The following is a 19,184-nucleotide window of genomic DNA, read 5'->3' as shown; positions in this document are numbered from 1 at the left end:
ACACATACATCTTCGCTAAAACCTTACTAACTAAAACACTTTTGACTCGTCCGGTCTCGCAAGGACTAGTATGCGCCTGAGCAAGCGTGAGACTGTTAATGCCAAAGTGTTTTTAAATAGTACGATTTTGGTGAAAATGCTTGTGTTTGGGAAGCAGTGAGCATATGATTCGATAAATGAGACTTGGATTGTACTGCACGAGTTGTGTGAGAGAGAGACTTTACTCCGTTTTTGGATTCTCCGTTCACTGTGGAAGCATGCGAGAAAAGACAAGTTTTCTTCATGATTTCAAGGTAACACGGAGTGAGAAATTTATATACAAATGGTCATTTTGTGGGTGAAGTTTCCTTCTATATGGTATTAAAAAGGTCTTAAAATCTCTAAACTTGAATTTATGTTGCTGAACCCTTCACAGAAAAATTCAGAAGCTTACAGCATATAGCGATGTATGCAGCATCAACTGTTGTTACGGTGCAGTTATAGTCAGAATTGCCACATCATTCACAGATTGACTGTAAAAAAAAAAATAGATCGACGTGATACTGAATCCATGCTCTCAGGTAGGTTAACTGTTTTTAAATCCAATTGCTCCTCAATGCTTCATTATCGTTGTCCAAACTTGCATTTATGCCAGTTTTCTTTTGGCAAAGCTGCTCTGCTAATGTATCATAATGAAAACATTCACCAGCTAAAATATTCTTTCAAACTGGCATCGTTAAGCTTCTGCAGTTATAAACACACAACCTTAAAAAAAACTTTTGTAAAAGAGCACAAGTTTTGATAGCTTTTGGCAAACGTAACCTGCTCAGCGCAAAACATAAAAAACTGCTTTGTTAGCTCGATGTAGTTGTAACTAAGATATTTTCCAGCAAAAATATCTTTTGTCACACACAGATTAGCCACCGCTGTTGGAAAGCTTTACCTAACACTGGTCGAGTGGTCGAGTTACTCAGTATGAGGTGAGGAAGTGCCGTTTGACAAGTAGACTCACTGCCCTGAATTTTTGTCTCCTAATGAACACATCTAGTGCTGTTGGGAAACACGGATCCTTACACAATGTTATTCCAGCTACATTATTCATTTAAAATTATGACAGTAATTTCTTTCTGTGCCAGCTGGCATTAAAACACTACCACTGGGGGATGCCAGAGGAGTTTCAAATCTATTTCAAGTAGTTTTCATATCTAAAAAGGTCAGGTAGGGAGATTTCCACCAGGCAGCAATGGATTTGTCTCCTGATGTGTTCATCCAGTCACCTATCTTTATTCTAGAGTGACTCTTTCTTATTTCCAACACTTCAGGCAAACAGTAGTAACTTATAGCTGTAGAAACGAGACAAAATACCGGTAAATGAGTATATAAGCACCTTTAATCACAGCAGTTAGACCTGTAATGTCTCCTGCAGACTGAATAGTAAGTTTTTGGCATCCAAAGATGTTGCCCCCCCCAACATCACAAGTACTGTAATAATGTTTGAAATGTATATTGTGGCTCTTTTACCCATCCACCCTGTCTCTCGCTTGCAGATGTGGCAGATGATGACGATGACATCGCTGATCAGGGCAGGGCTCAGTGGGTTGTCTCTCAGGAACACATCCAGCGGAGGAGAAGGGGGAGGGGCAGGGGCCACAGGCTCAGAAGGAAGAAGTCCCTGAGTCGATATACACCCGGGGGAGCCCGTGCCCGCCGCTGCGGACGCTGCAAAGGCTGTTTGATACAGCAGGACTGCGCGAGGTGCATCAACTGCCGCGATAAGCCCAAGTTCGGGGGGCCCAACACCAAGCGGCAGTGCTGCGTGTAAGTCAAACTAATCGCAAAGTCAGACTGTTGAGTTTACGGAACAGGCTGGTGAATATAGGCTAATTTTACTGCGCAGAATTTCTTTGTTGCATTCCTCACACTAGGCCAATATGCTGAACTTGAGGCTTCAAAACAGCAGTCCACAAACAAATGGGTGATGTCACAGTGACTAAGTCCACTTCTTATATACAGTCTATGCTCCACGCTGAACTTTAGACACTTTACCTTTTATATAGAGTTTAATTACATTTTACTGTTTCTTCTTCCCCCAGATATAGAAAGTGTGACCGGATTGAGAAAGCGAAGATGGAACGCATCATCAAACCACTGAAACGTATGTCTCTTATTATTTGATAAGGCTCCTGCTCTCATTTTTATCTCTGAGTGAATGTTTCTTTTTCAAACTCATTTGCTGTAATTAATTATCTAAAACAAATTCAACAACATATACAAATATTTAGTTTGTTTACAAAATTAATGGTGGGGCTCCTTTTTCTCAGTCCAGGCAAGGCAGTACTCAGGCTCCGTGTCGAGCAGTGACGAACAGAACTGTAAGCTTGAAGGCGCAGGCGAGGGATCGTCCTCGATGGCGCTTGGAGTCAGGAAACACTCCCTGCGTAACATCACGCCACGCTCCTACAGCAGCCTGCTGAAGTCTGAATCTGAGGAAGAAGAGGGAGAAGAAGGAGTTAAGGCAGAGAAATCGCCAGTCAAGCCATCTGTAGCTGCTGCTAGCAAACAAGGTAACGACTCAAACCTCGGTGTGTCTGTACTTGTCACTGCATTGCTTTTGCAGACAGTGGCTTGAAGATCTCTGATGTTAATTTCAGAGCTCTGTTGCAGGGAGCATATCACCAAAGACCCCGTGATACACGTTGAGGGGCGCCCCCCTCATTTGCATAATGAGGCAGAAATGCATAAAGAAATGTGTAAAGAATACAGAAATAAATAAGTTTGGGGAAATAAATAGGGGGGAAAATGCAAAGGGAAAACTGTGTATAAATAAATAAATAAATACAGACATTTAAAAATAAATATAAAATAAATAACAAACAAATACAAAAAATTAATAAATTAAAAATAATAATAAAATAAATACACAAACAAAAGATAAAATGAAACAGAATAATAAATAAGGGAATTAATGCAAAGATAAATAAAGAAACAAATTAAAAACGAAATATCAATTTATGTAACATTTAATCAATTAATTAATGGCTACATGTAATGACATTTATTTATTTATCGAGTGATTTATTTATTCATTCATTTTAGATTTTTTCAGGTTCTGTCTTTCATAGATTCCAGCATATTTTCATTTTTCTGGCAGGAGACCTTTGATGTATGTCATCTTATGCCGCCTGACAATACCAGCAGGGGGCGTTAGATAGTAAAATGAAAGATTTCGGGGCTATAAAACAGTTTTTATAATGAAGTGACAAAGTATTGCATTACGCACACTGCAGTACTTTGAGAGTTGCAGGGTAATATTTAAATTTTTCAAAAATGTAACTACATATAGATACCCATCAGGTTCAGGTTGACAGCTAACTATATCCTTTAGCCTGTTTGTGTAGTGTTGGCTGATGGAGAAAGTTGAAGAAAGGCTAAGCAAATTAGCTCTACCGCATCTAGGAAAGTCATTTCCAATGCAAACATCTTCTTGGTTACAGTTTTTAATCACAAAGTAAATGTGACATAATGTAAACTTAATCAACTTTAATGTTTGAACAGGTGAAGCCCACTCAAACTTTACAGTGAATCACCCTCAATGCTTTATGAGAAATTACGTCCAGACATCAATGCAGTAGAATCAGAATTGTAGAAGAAGAAGAAGAAAGAAGAAAGGCACTTTATTAATCCCCGAGGGGAGACCCAATTTTTTCACTCTGTTATTTACATAGTACACACAGGCCCGAAATACACACACATGAACAAACAGGACCTACATGCATTAATGGAGAGATGCCCCTGACAGGCGCCCCGAGCAGTTGGGTATTTGATGCCTTGTATCTTAGATCTGTCTCTCTTCTTTTGGAGATCTCGCTCCTGATGATTGCGGATGGCTGCCAGACGACCCTTCAATTGAGCCAGTGAAGCCTCGCCGGCTGTTCTCCAAAGGAGTTGGGAGCAGAACCAGAGCTAACAAGGTAAAAAACATCCAGCACATTTTCCTTTTCACTTCCAGCGTTCCACCTGATCAAACCTGGGTCAAATTGCATTTTTGGAAAATGTTTTTTGCTTCTTTTGGTAGTCTGATACATTTACAGATAGGTGCTGTTAAAAAAAACACACAGTTAAAATAATTTATTTCTCAAACAAAATTTGTCAGTTTACATTAAGTGATTTTCTGACAATCTGAATAATCATGATTTAGACAACAAACACAAATGTTTCCAAGCAACACTTTGCCCAGGTCTGCATCACACTTACAGTTTATTTCACATTTTAATTTAATCATCTGTGTTGGAATGAGTGAGTCTAATCTTTCAAATTCAACCTTGCTAATCTTCTGTTTCTGACTTTTAACTTCCTCTTTCATATTAAATACCTCGCATGTGCCGAAGCTCATGTTTTATAAACTGGAAGACAAAACTCATGTTATGTTTATAGGATTAGTGTGTAGGATTTGGTGGCATCTTGCGGTTGCAGAATGATATAAACGAATGAAAACAACGATTCTTAGTTACAGGTGTTTATACACTAATTGAAACAAAATAATAATGAATATTATATTCCATTTCTGCCAATAGATCCCCCTACACACTGGTCCTTTAAAATATGCATTTTTACTTTACAAATTTAGCCCACATGATTTTTTCTTCCGTGATCATACATCTACAGTACAGCATTATGCACACACATGGTCATCACAACGGGGCCCAAGATTCAGAAAATCAAAATAAATGACCTCCCAATCCATGTGTGAGCATTAAACAAGCAAAATAACAAAAACAATAGCTATATATTATCAATTTAAATAAGAGATTTTCTCATGAAAGTAGCACCACTATAATTTGGTAACAATAAACAGACAAAAAATACAACTGCAAGTAACGTTTATTTTCATTGTCGATTAATCAGTCGATTATTTTCTCAATCAATCGATCAGTTGTTTGGTCTATAAGATGTCAAAAAATGGTGAAAAATGTCAATCAGTGTTTCCCAAAGCCCAAGATGACGTCCGCAAATGTCTTGTTTTGTCCACAACTCAAAGACATTCAGTTTACTGTCATAGAGGAGTAAAGAAACCAGAAAATATTCACATTTAAGATTTTTTTTTTACTGTTTTTTTCTTTAAAAGATTTTTAAACCGATTAATCGATTGTCAAAATAGTTGCCGATTAATTTAATAGTTGACAACTAATCGATTAATTGTTGCAGCTCAGTGATCATAAGTCCAGTTTCACTGTGAGAAATCCAGTAATGCAATACAACAATTTAAAAATTAACTAACAATAATAGTATAAGCCTTTTGGTAACAAGTATATTTTTTTGATTATGTTGATCATCAGTATAACTGATCTGTAAAATCCACCATCGCTTTCTAAAACAACTCATTTCAATGTTGAAAGGCTGTTATGATGCAAAATAACTTGAGCTACGATGACGCATAAATAAATCTTGGCTCTGCTGGCTGACTCTCTGCTTCTGCTTGTTCTAGTCGGCATGTACATTTGAATGCTTCAAATCACATGCCGATCTAATCAAGCAAACTCGTGAATTAGTCCACTGTCAAAGCTCTGTCTTGAAAGAATGACACATGACTTTTTGCTTATTTTTTTTACCTTTAAAACTGCATTGCTTGAATCCTCTGACATTCTTCATAAGAAATTCCCTTAATATTTATATATAGACGCTGCTTCCAATCATTGAATTTATCTCCATCTGTGTTTGTTGCTTGCAAATTGATAATGCACGTTGGTTTTGTGAAGTTATCATGACATGTACCCATGCATTCACAAAAAACAAAAAAATGTATACATCTTAAAATTTGAAACATCATGGCGACTGTCTGCTGCTCCTCATTGATGATTGACTCATTGGATTGTGGTGCCACAAGCCAATAACTCCATCTGCCTCCTCCACACACCAGCAACAAAGGAAGCCAACATATTTTGAAGACGAGAATAAAGAGGAAGCAAGTACACAAAATCATCGACGTGTGGTCTATATAAGTGGCATTGTAAACAAAGCGACAAGTGGTTTCCTGGTTTCGCAGAGTTTATGGGTTAGCTGCAGATTTGTCCACAGTGCTCACTACAGTGTAGTGGGATTCTTCGCAGAATGTAAACAGACATGGTTGTGGACAGTATGCTGGTGGGTGCAAAAGGCATGCTTAGACCTTTTAATAAAACAAACTTATTTACAGGTTATTGGAGGAGACCTTCTGTTCAGGAAATGCTGGTTTAAAATACAACATGCACACATCTAATTGGAGTACCTGCATGAATGTAATCACGCATGTCCCTTAGAAATTGCACATATAAATATCTGCATGTGCAGTTCATGCTAGGCCCCTCTAAACACACTGTACGTTAGGGCTGCACAATTAATAGAAATTTTGTCAGCATTGTTACTGCTGGAAGTGTGACTTAAGACTTTAAATAAAAAAGTAATCTAAACAATAACAGAGATCATTAAGAGTCTTATAACATAGGATTCTACTATAAATATATTCAAGCAATCTTCGGTAGTACTGCATATTGCACAGGGAAAATAGGCAAGCTTTCTTCTGAAACTAACAAACTGAGAGAACAACACATGGCATCTTACTGTGAACTCTTTCCTTGTATTGTAGGAATAAAATCAGAACAACATCTGCTCTAATGATAGGGAGGTGTAAATCTATAATATTTAATGTTTTTTAATCGCATAAAAGTCGATAATTTCTGTCATGTTCTCATGCTATCTGCCTATTTGCATTGTACAGCTTATATATCAGAGATGTCAGCCTTTTTTAACGACACTAAACATGATAAATTATTTGCTAGTGTTTTGTATATTGAGAGTAATTTCTAAATATTTTTTAATGCTAGTTTTGTTTTTGTAATTATCTAGTGGTCTTTGAACTGGATACATGCATACTTTACTCCAAGCCTCACCTCTGTGTGTCTCTACTGCTGCTCAATGCACCATCTTTACCTTTTCTTACCTCTTATTCCTGGCTAACGTTCTCAAAGTCATAGCACTCCTCTCCTTTTCTGTCACTTTGGCTGCTGCCGGTCGCCGCCTCTGCATGTCACTAGTATTTCGTGTCACTTTGGAACCTGTCATGCTGGTTGGCTTAGGCAGTCCCCTCCTCCACAGGAACAGGAGATCAAGAAGGAGATGGAGCCCAGAGAAAGTTTACCAGAAACCAGCCCACCCAGAAGCCCAATGCCGAAGCTGCAGAAGCAGCTACAAATTCACTTACACCGTCTGCCTGATTTTATCCTGCAGTCTGCTCGGCATTTGCCAAAGCAGAGTCCCGAGAGTCCGGATCTGTGTTTTGCACAGTCGCATCCACTATTGGCCCAGCTTTTAACGCAGCCTGCTATTTCCCATCCATCACATTCCACACCACAGTGTCCGCCAGAACTGTCCCAGCCTGTTACGCATCCCGCTTCTCCACTTTCACCGCATCCTATAACAGACTCTAAAGACAGATTTCTGCTGTTGCGTTTGCACCGTTTGCCCCAGACTTTGGTGCAGTCAGCCTTGCATTTGCACAAATGTATATCATCACCATCTCAACAGAATCCCCAGCCCGTGCTGCACTCTGCTCTGACAGAGGTTTCGTCAAAGTTGTGTTTTCAGGAACACCCAGAGTCTGAGGTGCGGTACCCAGATGTTTTGACTGAGACACACAGAGCTAACAAAGACAAAACTGTTCAAGTGCTCCCTCAGACTGTTGATCCACACACTGAGTTACAGGAGGGCACGCAAGAGGAGCAGGAGGACAGACGAGGGCATCGGCCTGAAAAGGAGGAGGAGGACGGTTCTGTAAAAGAGACGGTGCTGCAAAACTGTCACACCACTGACAAACACTATGTCCTTCGTTCCCAGAATCCTGCAGAGTGTGCGTCAGTGAACGCCCTGACTGGGTTAACTAACGGGTTTTCCCAAAAGGGCCTGTTGCAGAACAAGTACAAGATTCGCGTGGACTTCAAGGTGAGTTTTTGCTCTTGTGTTCGGTGGTATTTATATTAGGGTTCGGAGATATGTTAAAATTTTCCAACCGCCCAACGTCAGCCCAACAACTGACGATTGACGATATATTCGCACAGGTGTGTGCCCTCCCCCGCTGCCGTAGTTTCAGCTGGGCGATCAGCTGGGCGATCAGCTGGGCGATCAGCTGGGCGATCAGCTGGGCGATCAGCGGTTCTAGCGGCAGAGCATCGTTAAAAAACACATCATTCAAACTCAACAGAAACTAAACACAATATAAATCACCAAAACTGTCTTGGTTAGTCTTTCCAACAATCACCAACTCTGGTTTGGTCGAAATAAACCCTTATTTCACCGAGTTAGAAGTGAAAATATGCCGGCTCTAAAAGTTGTTTACCCTCGCTGTATCCCTCTCAGCTGGCAGAGAGGCTCTCGCTCTTCGGAGGCGGACCATTAAATTAGCGAAATAAAATGGCAAACCTCGCCCACAAAAACAACCGGCGATGTACTCAGCCGATAGCCGATGTATTCGTCCAATCGCCCAACCCTAATTTATATATTAAAATACATTCATCCAGGTGTTGGAAATAAACAGGACTTGAGCAAATTGCATGTTTATTACTGTGACATGTTGAGGACCAACCATGCTACTAGTAGTTGTTATAAGATCATTATGAAGCTGCTTAATTTTATAAGTTTGAATCACGTTAATGAGCTCATGCATCATCAATCTACCATAGAAGAAACTGATGGCTTTCCTCTGACTTTCTTCTTCTTTCCTTGTGTCTACCAGGAGGACTGTGCTGTCCAGAACGTCTGGCTAATGGGCGGCCTCAGCGTCCTCACATCTATCCCTTCCACACCACAACCTGTCTGTCTGCTCTGCGCCAGTAAAGGACGACATGAGGTAATTCTTTACCAGAGCTCGAATATTATAACTGATACTAACGGCGTTCTGAGAAATATTGCCGTTTTCTCCGTTCACATTTTACACTTCGTTTCTCCAAGCCTATGTTTGCTGTAACTTTGTGTTTTGGTGCTCCGCAGTGCCAACAATAACACTTTTGTCTCGTGCTTCCATCAGATGATATTCTGCCAGATCTGCTGTGAGCCTTTCCACAGTTTCTGCCTCTCGCCAGAGGAGCGCCCCCATAAGGAGAACAAGGAAAACTGGTGCTGCAGGCGCTGCAAATTTTGTCATGTGTGCGGCCGTCGAAGCAAGAGTTCGAAGGTAGGCAACCCAGCATCAGTTACAGTATGATCTTAAACCAAAAAAGGCTCCTAAATGTGTGTTAAGGATAGGTTCACAATTTTTATGAACTTAGAACTAAGACTTATACGTTAAAAGTTTAACTTAATACAATTATCGGGTTCAATGTGTTCATTGAAACATGATTCACGTGCTGTAATCATTCCTCCTGTTGACATGAAAAATGGTGAACCTATTCTTTTAAATTGGGTTACATTTACAACCACACAAGTAACATGCATAACAGAAAAGATTTGATTTAATTGCAAATGACACATACACATTGGCAATTCATTCAATTTTGCGATATAGAATTTATTTTAGAGAAGTATATAGGTGGAAAGTGTCTTTGTGGAACATGAACATTTTAGTAAGATTATTTTTTATGTAGTAGCATATTTGCAAATTTGAGAGGGATGACATACTCATGAGTTGTTATTCAAACAATTAACCCATTAATTAATTCATAATTAATGTACTTTTCTGTTTGTTTTTGTTTCCTCTCTAGCCTGTGCTGCAGTGTAGGAGATGCCAAACCTCCTACCACCCTTCCTGCTTGGGACCAACTTACCCTAAGCCTATGAACTGCAGCATGCCTTGGGTAATTGCTTTAAAATATATAGTAATGTCTTTACTGCATCCCAGGGACATCGAGACATAAATTCTACAAAGAATTATATATGTAACACAGAAGTGTATAAGTGTCAAGAATGCCATCACACTGTACATCATGGTCAATTAATGGGTTTTATATTCAGTGTGAACCCTAATAGGGCCTCATGCTTGCTGTTTTGTGACATTGTTGTGTTTGTGCAGGTGTGCATGACATGCATTCGGTGTAAAAGCTGCGGCGTGACTCCTGGACATTTCTGGGACTTGTCCTGGAACCACGACCAGGACCTCTGTCCTGACTGCACTTCTCTCCATGAAAAGGGTGAGACCTCTGAGAGACACCAGTGTTCTGAAGGCTTCTTAGTCATATGTTTGAATGCTCACTAAATACACGGTTCAATGTTTGGAAACCTAACCAAACGGTTGGACGCCATGGATTTTCTATGCATAGTCTGCATTTAAAGTTGAAATGTGTGGCACTAGAAATGGATGATGTGAGTGATGATATGATCTGTATCAACTTCAGGTAATTTCTGCACCATCTGCCACAAATGCTACAAAGACAACAGCCAACACTCGGAGATGGTTCAGTGTTCAGCGTGCAGCCACTGGATCCATCACACATGTGGAGGACTTTCGGGTGAATATATATTGCTCTTTATTCATAAATGAAATTTCAAAGTGATCCAGAGTTTTCATTCTAACCAAACACTAATAAATTCCTGTTTTAGTGTTTCATAAGATTAAAACTATATTAAGTTACAGTTTATGGGAGTATATAATCATTTCTAATGTGAGAATGAATACACTTTTGCTCAATGAAACACCTGTTGTTACATGTAAAAGAATACAAAAGCACATGATTTCATTTCCACTACATCTTAGTTAAAGAGGGACATAAACGCCAACTTCTAATACATTATGATTCTTAGACTATTTATACATGTAGAACACATATTTAAGATCTGATCTTTATCAACATTATAGCCTCTAAAAGGTGTCTGTTTTGTCATTACAGATGAGCTGTTTGGGTTGCTGTCAAGCCAACCAGAAGAAGTTCCTTTCACCTGCTCCCCCTGCAGCCAGCACCAAACTGACAGCAGCTTGAAGGAGGATCTGCAGAGCAGGCTGATAGACGGGCTGGAGGAGGTGCTCACTGGCCTCCTCTCCGACGACGCCACACAGCACCTCCTTATGTGTAAAATGGTAAGAGCTTACCCAGATAATATCCCAAGAATCTTATAATTAACAGTAATAAACAAAAAAATAAGCTTTTGCCTTCCCTTAAGATCATCCTAATATGTTTTGTTTCTAAGTGTAGGTATTGTTTTTGGTCAGATGGCAGAATTAGTCCTCATATTTAAACTGTTGGTTTTGTGTTTCAGTGTCGGGAATCAAACAACACGCAATTTGTTAGGGAACAGCAGCCAGTGTGTGATCTGCAAGCCATGGAGAAGAAGTTTAAAGGGGGCGGTTACACCTCAATAGTGAGTATATTCTTCCTGATAAATCTGCTAAGAGCCGCTTTTCCTGTTTTTTATTCCTGTGTATGTACCAAAGCAGTCGGTAATAATCAGGATACAGCAAGTGTTGCCACATTCAGCTGAGACAAATTCATAAAAATGGTAATGAAATCACTTATGTGGTTCTTTTTCTGGAACCGACTCTTGTGAGATACTCGTGATTGAAGCGCTGACCTCCTTTTTTTCCTCCCTTCTCGCTCCCTCAGAAAGCTTTCCATGCGGATGTCGTCTCTGTGATGAGGAAGTGGCTGAAGGAGGAAGAGCTTCTTCCTGAGGACCAGAGACCGACAAGTCAGGCCAGAGCACGCTATGTCAAAGTAAGCCTCCCTCCCAAATCTCCCACGGTTTGTGTTTATTTTTAGAGACCCCCATTTCATTGATATCCAATGGAAATCTACTTTTTCTGTTTTCATGGTTAACTTCCTCTGGTTTGACAGGCTGCAATGTGGAACTGAGTCATTAAACAAATATAAAAAGACAGTCAAATATTGTCCAAAGTGTCCAAAAATAGACACCGTTATTCATCATAATTTTACCTTTGATCTTACTTGAATTTAATGTTTATTGCAGGTGATTGAGCAGGTGTTCAGTTGGTTTCCTGCAAGCCATCTAAAAAAGTGGAACTCATTCTCTGAGGAATTCCCAAGGTAATAATTAAAATGATTATTCCCTCAATGTATACACATTCATTATTCATATTTGAGCTTTATGGCATAGATGAATCTTTAGGTGTGTTTAGTCAAATAACTTATAGAGAATAAAAGTGTCTTTGCCCCCTGTCTTACGGTCTTTATCCTTCACTCTGTAGTGGCATGCTCCCCGAGGCGGTCCTCCCACCATCTAAGGAGCACAGCTATGCTCAGTGGCTGGAGAGGACATACCAACCCAAAGAGTCCAGGGGCCCACAGGCGGGGAAAACGGACTCGGTCATTACACAGCAGTCTGGTGTATCGCACAGGCGCCCTCTGTATTCACATGGTATGGAAGCTATTGTAGCCTCTCTTCAATCTACAGGTTTCACATGTGCAAATGCAAAAAGTGTGCAATTTTGTATTATTTTGGCCAATAATAGTATTTTTTTCTGATGTTTTTGTAGCCTGTACATTCTTGCCAGTAAGGACATATGGTTTGGCATTAATTTGTCTACATATTTAATAAAATCAATGGTAGAGCGGGTCGTCCTTTAATCACAAGTTTGGTGGTTCAGTCCCCGGCTCCTCCTGCATGGCGGCTCCGCCACTATCGGTGTATGAATGTGTGCGTGAATGGGTTAATGAGAGGCAAATTGTAAAGCGATTTGTCTGGTAAGGTAGAAAGGTGCTATATAAATGCAGTCCATAGTTATAACAAGTTTAACATAGATAAATGATTTATTCTTAGGATGGTGATGGTTCTCTTGACACTGGTGTTGTATTAGAAAAATAAACTTATCGATCTAAAAATATCATTTTATCCTCTTGTTGCGGCCCTCAAATGCTGTATCAGTACATCTCTATTTATTTTTGCTTTCTCGGGTTTAAAATATACATATATGTTCATTTTATGTTCTCTTTCTTTCTCACAGGTGTAAAGAGTGATCTGGAAACCACCAACACTGAAGATATGAGGCAGTGTGCCCTGTGCCAACGAAATGGAGACTACGCTCCCAAGGTGAGTTTAGCTGTCTTACTGTGATGACTGATGAATGTTTTTATCATCTATGAATCTGCAGATTTTTTTTTTTCGATTAATCATTTTGTCTTTAACACATCAGAAAGTTGTAAAAATATAAGTTCAAAACCCAAAGATATTCAACCATTTGTTTCAGCTCCACTCACTGCATTTCACTTAAAAACTCAAGTACTTGAACACAGAAACGTAATTCATCGTGACTTAAGACATTATATGTTCCGGTTTGACATGTGTCTAAATGTTCTGCGTATGGCTACTCTCTACTGCTTATTAAGTGATGTGAATGTATTTCCCTCCTGATAGGATTCAGGACGGCTGTTGTACTTGGGACAGAACGAGTGGGCCCACATTAACTGCTGCCTCTGGTCTGCAGAGGTGTATGAGGAGAACAGTGCTCTGTTGCAAGTGCACAGCGCCGTCTCAAGAGGGCGCCACCTGGTAAGATATTACCTGGAAATAAAATACATGTTTCTTGTAGCTAGATGTTTATTTGTCAAGTGTTCTAGGATTGACACAAGTTGCATAACTCTGTGATGAACTTGTGTGAAAAAGTATAATGATGTTAGTTTATTAACATTATTTTCGTCCTTCATTCTGCAGCGTTGTGACCGTTGTGGGCAGTCGGGAGCCACTGTGGGCTGCTGTCTCTCCACCTGCCAGAGTAATTTCCACTTCATGTGTGCTCGTGCCCAGAACTGTGTGTTTCAGCTGGACAGGAAGGTGTACTGCTTCAAACACAGGGATCTTATCAGTGCGAAGGTATAGACACAATTTCCCCCTAAACGTCTCTTTTATTTGCATTATAGTTATAGATTAACATTTTGTCAGAGGGGGAAGCATTACTCTTTCAGTTTACCCCACGCACATCTAACACCTGCTGATTTTCTCTACATTGTATTGATTCATGTTTTTACCATATTCTTCCAGATGGTGTCCGGGAAAGGGTTTGAAGTGCCTCGACGGGTTTACGTGGACTTTGATGGGATCAATCTCAGAAGAAAGTTCCTCACAGGCCTCGACCCAGACACCATAAACATGACCATAGGTAAGAATATGTTGTCTGTTGTTGGTTTGAGCCACTTGACTCATGTACAGTGTCTCCATAAAGGGATGAAATCAGACTGCCTTTAATGTGCTGAAACGTATTCTCTTTTTTTTTTTCTCAGGCTCTCTGCAGATTCAGAAACTTGGTGTGTTGTCAGAGCTGTCGTCAAATGGGAGGATGCTGTATCCTGTTGGCTATCAGTAAGTGCTCATTGTCATTATACAACCGGTAGCCTTATTTCTCAGTATGTTTGTTACTGAAACTCCAAATACTTTGTAGGACTTCATTCGTGATTCTTTTGGGAACTTTGGTGCTGAATGTAGCTTAATTATTGTTCTCAAAATGAATTTATATGACTTGTGTTTGGGTATTACTCCTCTTTTTGTATATTTACATGAACGCATTCTTCTTCCCTTCCTTTTCCAGATGTTCTCGGTTGTACTGGAGCACTGTGGACCCCCGCAGACGCTGCAAGTACACATGTAAGGTGACAGAAGTTAGCACGCCTCTCCCTGGTGAGGAGCAAGATCCGAGGTGGGACCGAGAACAGAATCACACCATAGTCCACAGCCCCGACCTTCACCACAGAGGTCAGCAGGAACTTTAGATTTTAACCTTGTGTAACCTTATAAAAGCTACCAAACCAAGTATTTGTTTGACACCTTTTCTCCTTTACCAGATATGGAGTCCCTGGATTGTTTAAGTTCTTCCTCCAGCCCCATAAAGTCCGCTACTCCATCACCCAACTCTAAACAGCCCAGCACACCTGGATCCAAAAGTCCTGGTTACACACAGACCAGGAGACCAGCAGGAGGATCATCTCGACCTCTTCCATCTCCAGGTAGTTTATGATGTTGGAAAATGTTTTTTTTTTCTGTGTTTTGAGTAGGACAGGGATGATACACCTTACTCCTGATTCTATACTATCATCATACTTGGGTGCGACTTGGGTTGTAATTTTTAAGTATTGCAATTCGATATTATGATTTATTGTGATTTTTGTTAACTTTTTTAACACTAGACCATGAGAAAAACTTGAATCATACACTTCCAGGAAGTTTTACTTTGGAAAATCTCTAAATTGACACAGTAAAAAGGTTTGATTTTCAACATGTATGTAGTCAGAGATGTACTGAAGTCAAATATATCAGTCATTGTCAGCCATTATTTATATAAAAAAAATTCCAGCAACCCCAAAATTAAAGAATAGAGACATTTCCCTCACAAATTAGTGGTATTTTCTTATTGATTTATACGGGACGTGTAATGTTTTATACTTCTGGTGAATATAAACCATTCAATCTTATTTCTATATCATGTTTTTTGCTTATACAGCTCCCTTTGTTAACACCTTATTTTGAAAAACAGATGTAGTCACACGTGTATAAGTCAAGCCAAGTCCATCTCTAGCTCTCCCGTTAGCTCCGTTCTCTTTATACATCCATGGTCAGCTCCATCGGGGCCATTTGAATGCATTTAACAACTTCCTTTTACCTCAGCATAGACTCAAATGAAGCAATAATATAGATTAATGCATTAAAAAAATCGATTTCAAAATCGTAAAAAAAAAATCGCGATACATGGGTGAATTGATTTTTTTCACCACTATAGATTAGCATTGTTGCCACTTCTTCACACTGTTATTTGTTCCTCTCAGGGTCCGCTCTTCCGAAATCACATCACATCCTGACATTGAGGGACCTGGAGGACACCCGTCGGCCTCGCAGGCTCTCATCAAGAAGCCGCTGCAGTTCCTCGCCAACAGATAGCGACCCATCTGTACCGATGACCCTCCGCTCTGGTGGCACCGTCCACTCCAGATGTGCCCTGTTCAGCTCCCCGCCGAGGTCGTCAAACCTGGGAGCAGCCTCGCCGCCTCTGTCGAGACAAAACTCAACATCGCCAGTCTGGAGCTCCCCGCCTCGATCCAACTCCAGCATTTCTGCGGGGCTGTCGCCTCGGAGAGGAGCCATCAGTCAATCCCCCAGAGGGAGGCAGAACTTTAAAATCACCACTCCAGTGTCTGCAGAGGTTCCCCAAGACTTCCTTGCATCGTCTGAGGCAGAAGACGCGGCAGTGGCTACGACCAACGGGATCTCATTAGCCCCTGATAACCTGGAAGAGGAGGTAGCCCACCTGATGGCCCAGGAGCTGCCGTACACTGTGTTTGACCCTGACACGGAGGTAGCAGTGGCCTCAATGCTGAACGCCAAGCTCGAGTTTGACGAGGCTCTGCTCACCGAAAACGTGGCGCTTCACTGTGGAGCACAGGGCGGGAGAGGAGAGGTGGAAGGCGTCGCACAAGATGTGGAAATGCAGGCCGATAATCAGGAAAATGAAGATGAAGACTCGAGCCATTACTTGAAATTTTCCCGCACAGTGGTGTGCGACGCGGCCAGCAGCTCAGACGCCTCAGGTCAGCTCACTTCGACACAGTCGATCTCACAGTTAGACGGAGCAGACGGTGGGTCAGAGAGCGATGAAAGCGAGGCGGTCGATGATGAAGCTCAGGACATAAAAGGAGAAGACGGAGAGAGTAAGATTCACACCAACCTTAATACACCTACGAAACAGCTGACAGTCGCTCTAAAGAGGCTGGAGCCAATGTATACTGTGTCAAAGTCGCCAGCTGAGCCAGAGTTTCAGGAAAGTCCTCCATCTGATGTTCTTGAAGCCTGTTATGGAAACGATGATGTGTCCGTTCAGGAGGAAGAAGTCCCGATGAGCTCTGAATCACCAACATCTCAAAGTGAGGTGTTTTTGGATTCCGCTACGGGCCATTTTGTTTCCGCTGAAGATGGCACTGTGGTGTGCCTAAAGAACAGTGAAGTTGGCAATAATTACGACAACAGCTCATCGACGGACTCCGCTGAAGGATTTAAAGATGATTTGAATGACCCCGACTACTCTCCAGAGCGTAGTCCATCTCCAGAGCGTAGTCCATCTCCAGAGCGCAGTCCACCTCCAGAGCGTAAAGCCAAAAAATCTCCCACGGTGCCGATGAAAGCCATCATTGTGAAGACAAAACGTCCAGCATCAAACCTCAAACGCTTGTCGCCAAAACCGTGTCTTCCACAGCAGCGCAAACTCAAACTGGTGTTGCCCTCTCAACCTACACAGGCTGCATATAATGCATCGGCTTCCCCTGCTGCTGCCGCCACCGTTTGTGCAATTCCACGCACAGTCACCTCCCCCATTGTGATCAACGGTTTAAACATACCCATTCAGGCTGGTGCCTCGCAGGGCAGAACCATCGCCATTCGCTTGGACAACTCGAGAAGTCAGCAGCAAGTCGCGATTCAGAATCAAGCTGCAGCCACTAGCTCGCCTCCTTCCCCTCAGGTCCTTCTGGTCAACCGACAAGGTCAGATTCTGATCAAAGACCCGAGATCAAACACGTATCAGTCGCTCAGTACGAACTCTCCTGCGTACAATAAAATAAGCCAGATTGCCAAGATGCTCCACAGCGGTAACGCCCTGCAGCGCTCGGTCCCTCGTGTTATAATAAGGCCTCGTGCCGGCGTCTCTGCCACAAACGCCCCCTCCGCCGGTAACAACGCGACAACATCCGAGAAAAAAATCATCGTTAGAGTGGTGCCTGTGAAAAGCATCGGGACTCCAGCTCCCACAGCTCCGGTCAGTGTGCCGAGTGTTCCCGACACAGCTTTCTCCAACATTGAGGAAAGCACAGCCCAGGCTATTATAGACAGAGCCATGGCCACCCACCGCGACGAGCCAAAGACAAACCCCATCATCCTCAGAAAAGCTCGGCGGCCAAAGGCCAGACATCGAAGACCGTCCCAGTTTGAGGACTCGGATGTCTCAGATCAGTCACCAGCTGCACCTGTAGAGTCCCCCAGTGGTTCCCTCAATGAACCAGATTTGACCCTGCAACCAACACCTGCTTCATCACGCCCCCAGGTGAGAATCAAGAGAGTGTCATCAGTGTCTGAACGGCCCTCCAGGAAGAAATCCAAGATGGACTTCTTGAGGGATCCCTCGAGTGAGCTGGATGAAGTTAATGATCCCAGGTATTCAAAGATTTGATTCTTCTCTACTTGTTTTTTCTGCACTGTACAAGAGAATATAAGATTATAGAAAAGCTACCAAATTACATGAGTGCATGTTGTCCAAAAGATAACTTTGTGCTGCAATGCACGTGTAGGTTACAACCTGGGATAAACTATTATTAGGACTGCAGCTGTTGCCTATTTTCATAATTGGATTGGTTGTGAAATGATAAAATACATACTTGTGTGGTATTTTGAATTTTCGGCATGACGTTACCTTTACCTTTTGGGCTTTTTGCGTAATTTTAAACCTTAACACAAATATTAAAAAGTCCCCTGTCTATTTGTCTGTAAGATTCTTGGTAGGTTCACTTAGCAAGCCTGTTTATTAGGGCTGTCCTCGACCAAAGAAATTCTTAGTTGACTAACACTCATACGATTTTGTCGGCTAATCAGTTAGTTGATGTAATCGACAGATCAGTAAAACTGAGTTTCTCCACAAAGAATCACACAAAAGCACCACTTTAAATCTTGTGTTTACCAGAGATGTGCTCATAAGTTTCTTATAAATAAGTCATTCAGCATGAAAAAAGCATAAAAAATGACTAATCCACTAAACAAATCTTAGTCGACTAAGATCAAAACGACAGATTAGTCAACTAAGAGGGAGCAGCCCTACTGTCTATTGCTGTATATTGTTGTTGCGGTGCATTAACGTGTACGCTTTGACAACCCTATTGAAGCTAACCGCAACAGTACTGTTATGTTTCTCTCAGGAAGTCTCAGGAATCCGTGTATTAAGTCACCAAAATGTTTTCTTGTTTTCTTCAGCAGACCAAGTGGTGCGAGAGTGAAAGCTCCAACAATGACGGATATCCTTGACATGGACCAGGAGAAGATGTCGCATGAGCCCGAGCAGTTGAGGATTACTGCTCCACCACCACCTCCTACACCCTCCAGGTTAGTTCACCTCAAAGGGACGCTCATTAAGTTGTTACTCTGCTATGAAGTAACAAAAAGGTAAATGATTAGTGTCAGGTTACATGAATTTAAAGATCAATTTTACCCACCATGTTTGAGAAATAGAAATGTAAGACCATTTTATTTTTAAAAGGAGAACATTT

The 19,184-nt window shown here is 41.4% G+C and overlaps 1 protein-coding gene across 2 annotated transcripts in view; it reads left to right on the top strand.

Annotated features, from left to right (window-relative positions):
* Positions 1-19,184, top strand: part of LOC119502976 (histone-lysine N-methyltransferase 2B-like) — a 35,171-nt gene that overhangs the window by 10,724 nt on the left and 5,263 nt on the right. The window contains exons 6-29 of one of the 2 annotated variants that reach the window (XM_037794354.1): positions 1,527-1,797; positions 2,073-2,134; positions 2,301-2,543; positions 3,841-3,950; positions 7,111-7,953; positions 8,744-8,857; positions 9,035-9,181; positions 9,708-9,800; positions 10,016-10,133; positions 10,338-10,451; positions 10,830-11,017; positions 11,197-11,298; positions 11,541-11,651; positions 11,905-11,981; positions 12,143-12,312; positions 12,899-12,984; positions 13,309-13,443; positions 13,606-13,764; positions 13,933-14,050; positions 14,172-14,250; positions 14,477-14,640; positions 14,730-14,891; positions 15,708-18,081; positions 18,892-19,020. In XM_037794354.1, coding sequence (XP_037650282.1) covers positions 1,527-1,797; positions 2,073-2,134; positions 2,301-2,543; positions 3,841-3,950; positions 7,111-7,953; positions 8,744-8,857; positions 9,035-9,181; positions 9,708-9,800; positions 10,016-10,133; positions 10,338-10,451; positions 10,830-11,017; positions 11,197-11,298; positions 11,541-11,651; positions 11,905-11,981; positions 12,143-12,312; positions 12,899-12,984; positions 13,309-13,443; positions 13,606-13,764; positions 13,933-14,050; positions 14,172-14,250; positions 14,477-14,640; positions 14,730-14,891; positions 15,708-18,081; positions 18,892-19,020 — 6,169 coding nt within the window. The remainder of the gene's footprint in view (positions 1-1,526; positions 1,798-2,072; positions 2,135-2,300; positions 2,544-3,840; positions 3,951-7,110; positions 7,954-8,743; positions 8,858-9,034; positions 9,182-9,707; positions 9,801-10,015; positions 10,134-10,337; positions 10,452-10,829; positions 11,018-11,196; positions 11,299-11,540; positions 11,652-11,904; positions 11,982-12,142; positions 12,313-12,898; positions 12,985-13,308; positions 13,444-13,605; positions 13,765-13,932; positions 14,051-14,171; positions 14,251-14,476; positions 14,641-14,729; positions 14,892-15,707; positions 18,082-18,891; positions 19,021-19,184) is intronic. The other variant, XM_037794355.1, reaches the window with a different exon arrangement.

This window comes from Sebastes umbrosus, chromosome 15, assembly GCF_015220745.1.
Source record: "Sebastes umbrosus isolate fSebUmb1 chromosome 15, fSebUmb1.pri, whole genome shotgun sequence".
In the NCBI taxonomy this organism is placed as follows: domain Eukaryota; kingdom Metazoa; phylum Chordata; class Actinopteri; order Perciformes; family Sebastidae; genus Sebastes; species Sebastes umbrosus.
This window is presented reverse-complemented; position numbering and strand designations above follow the sequence as displayed.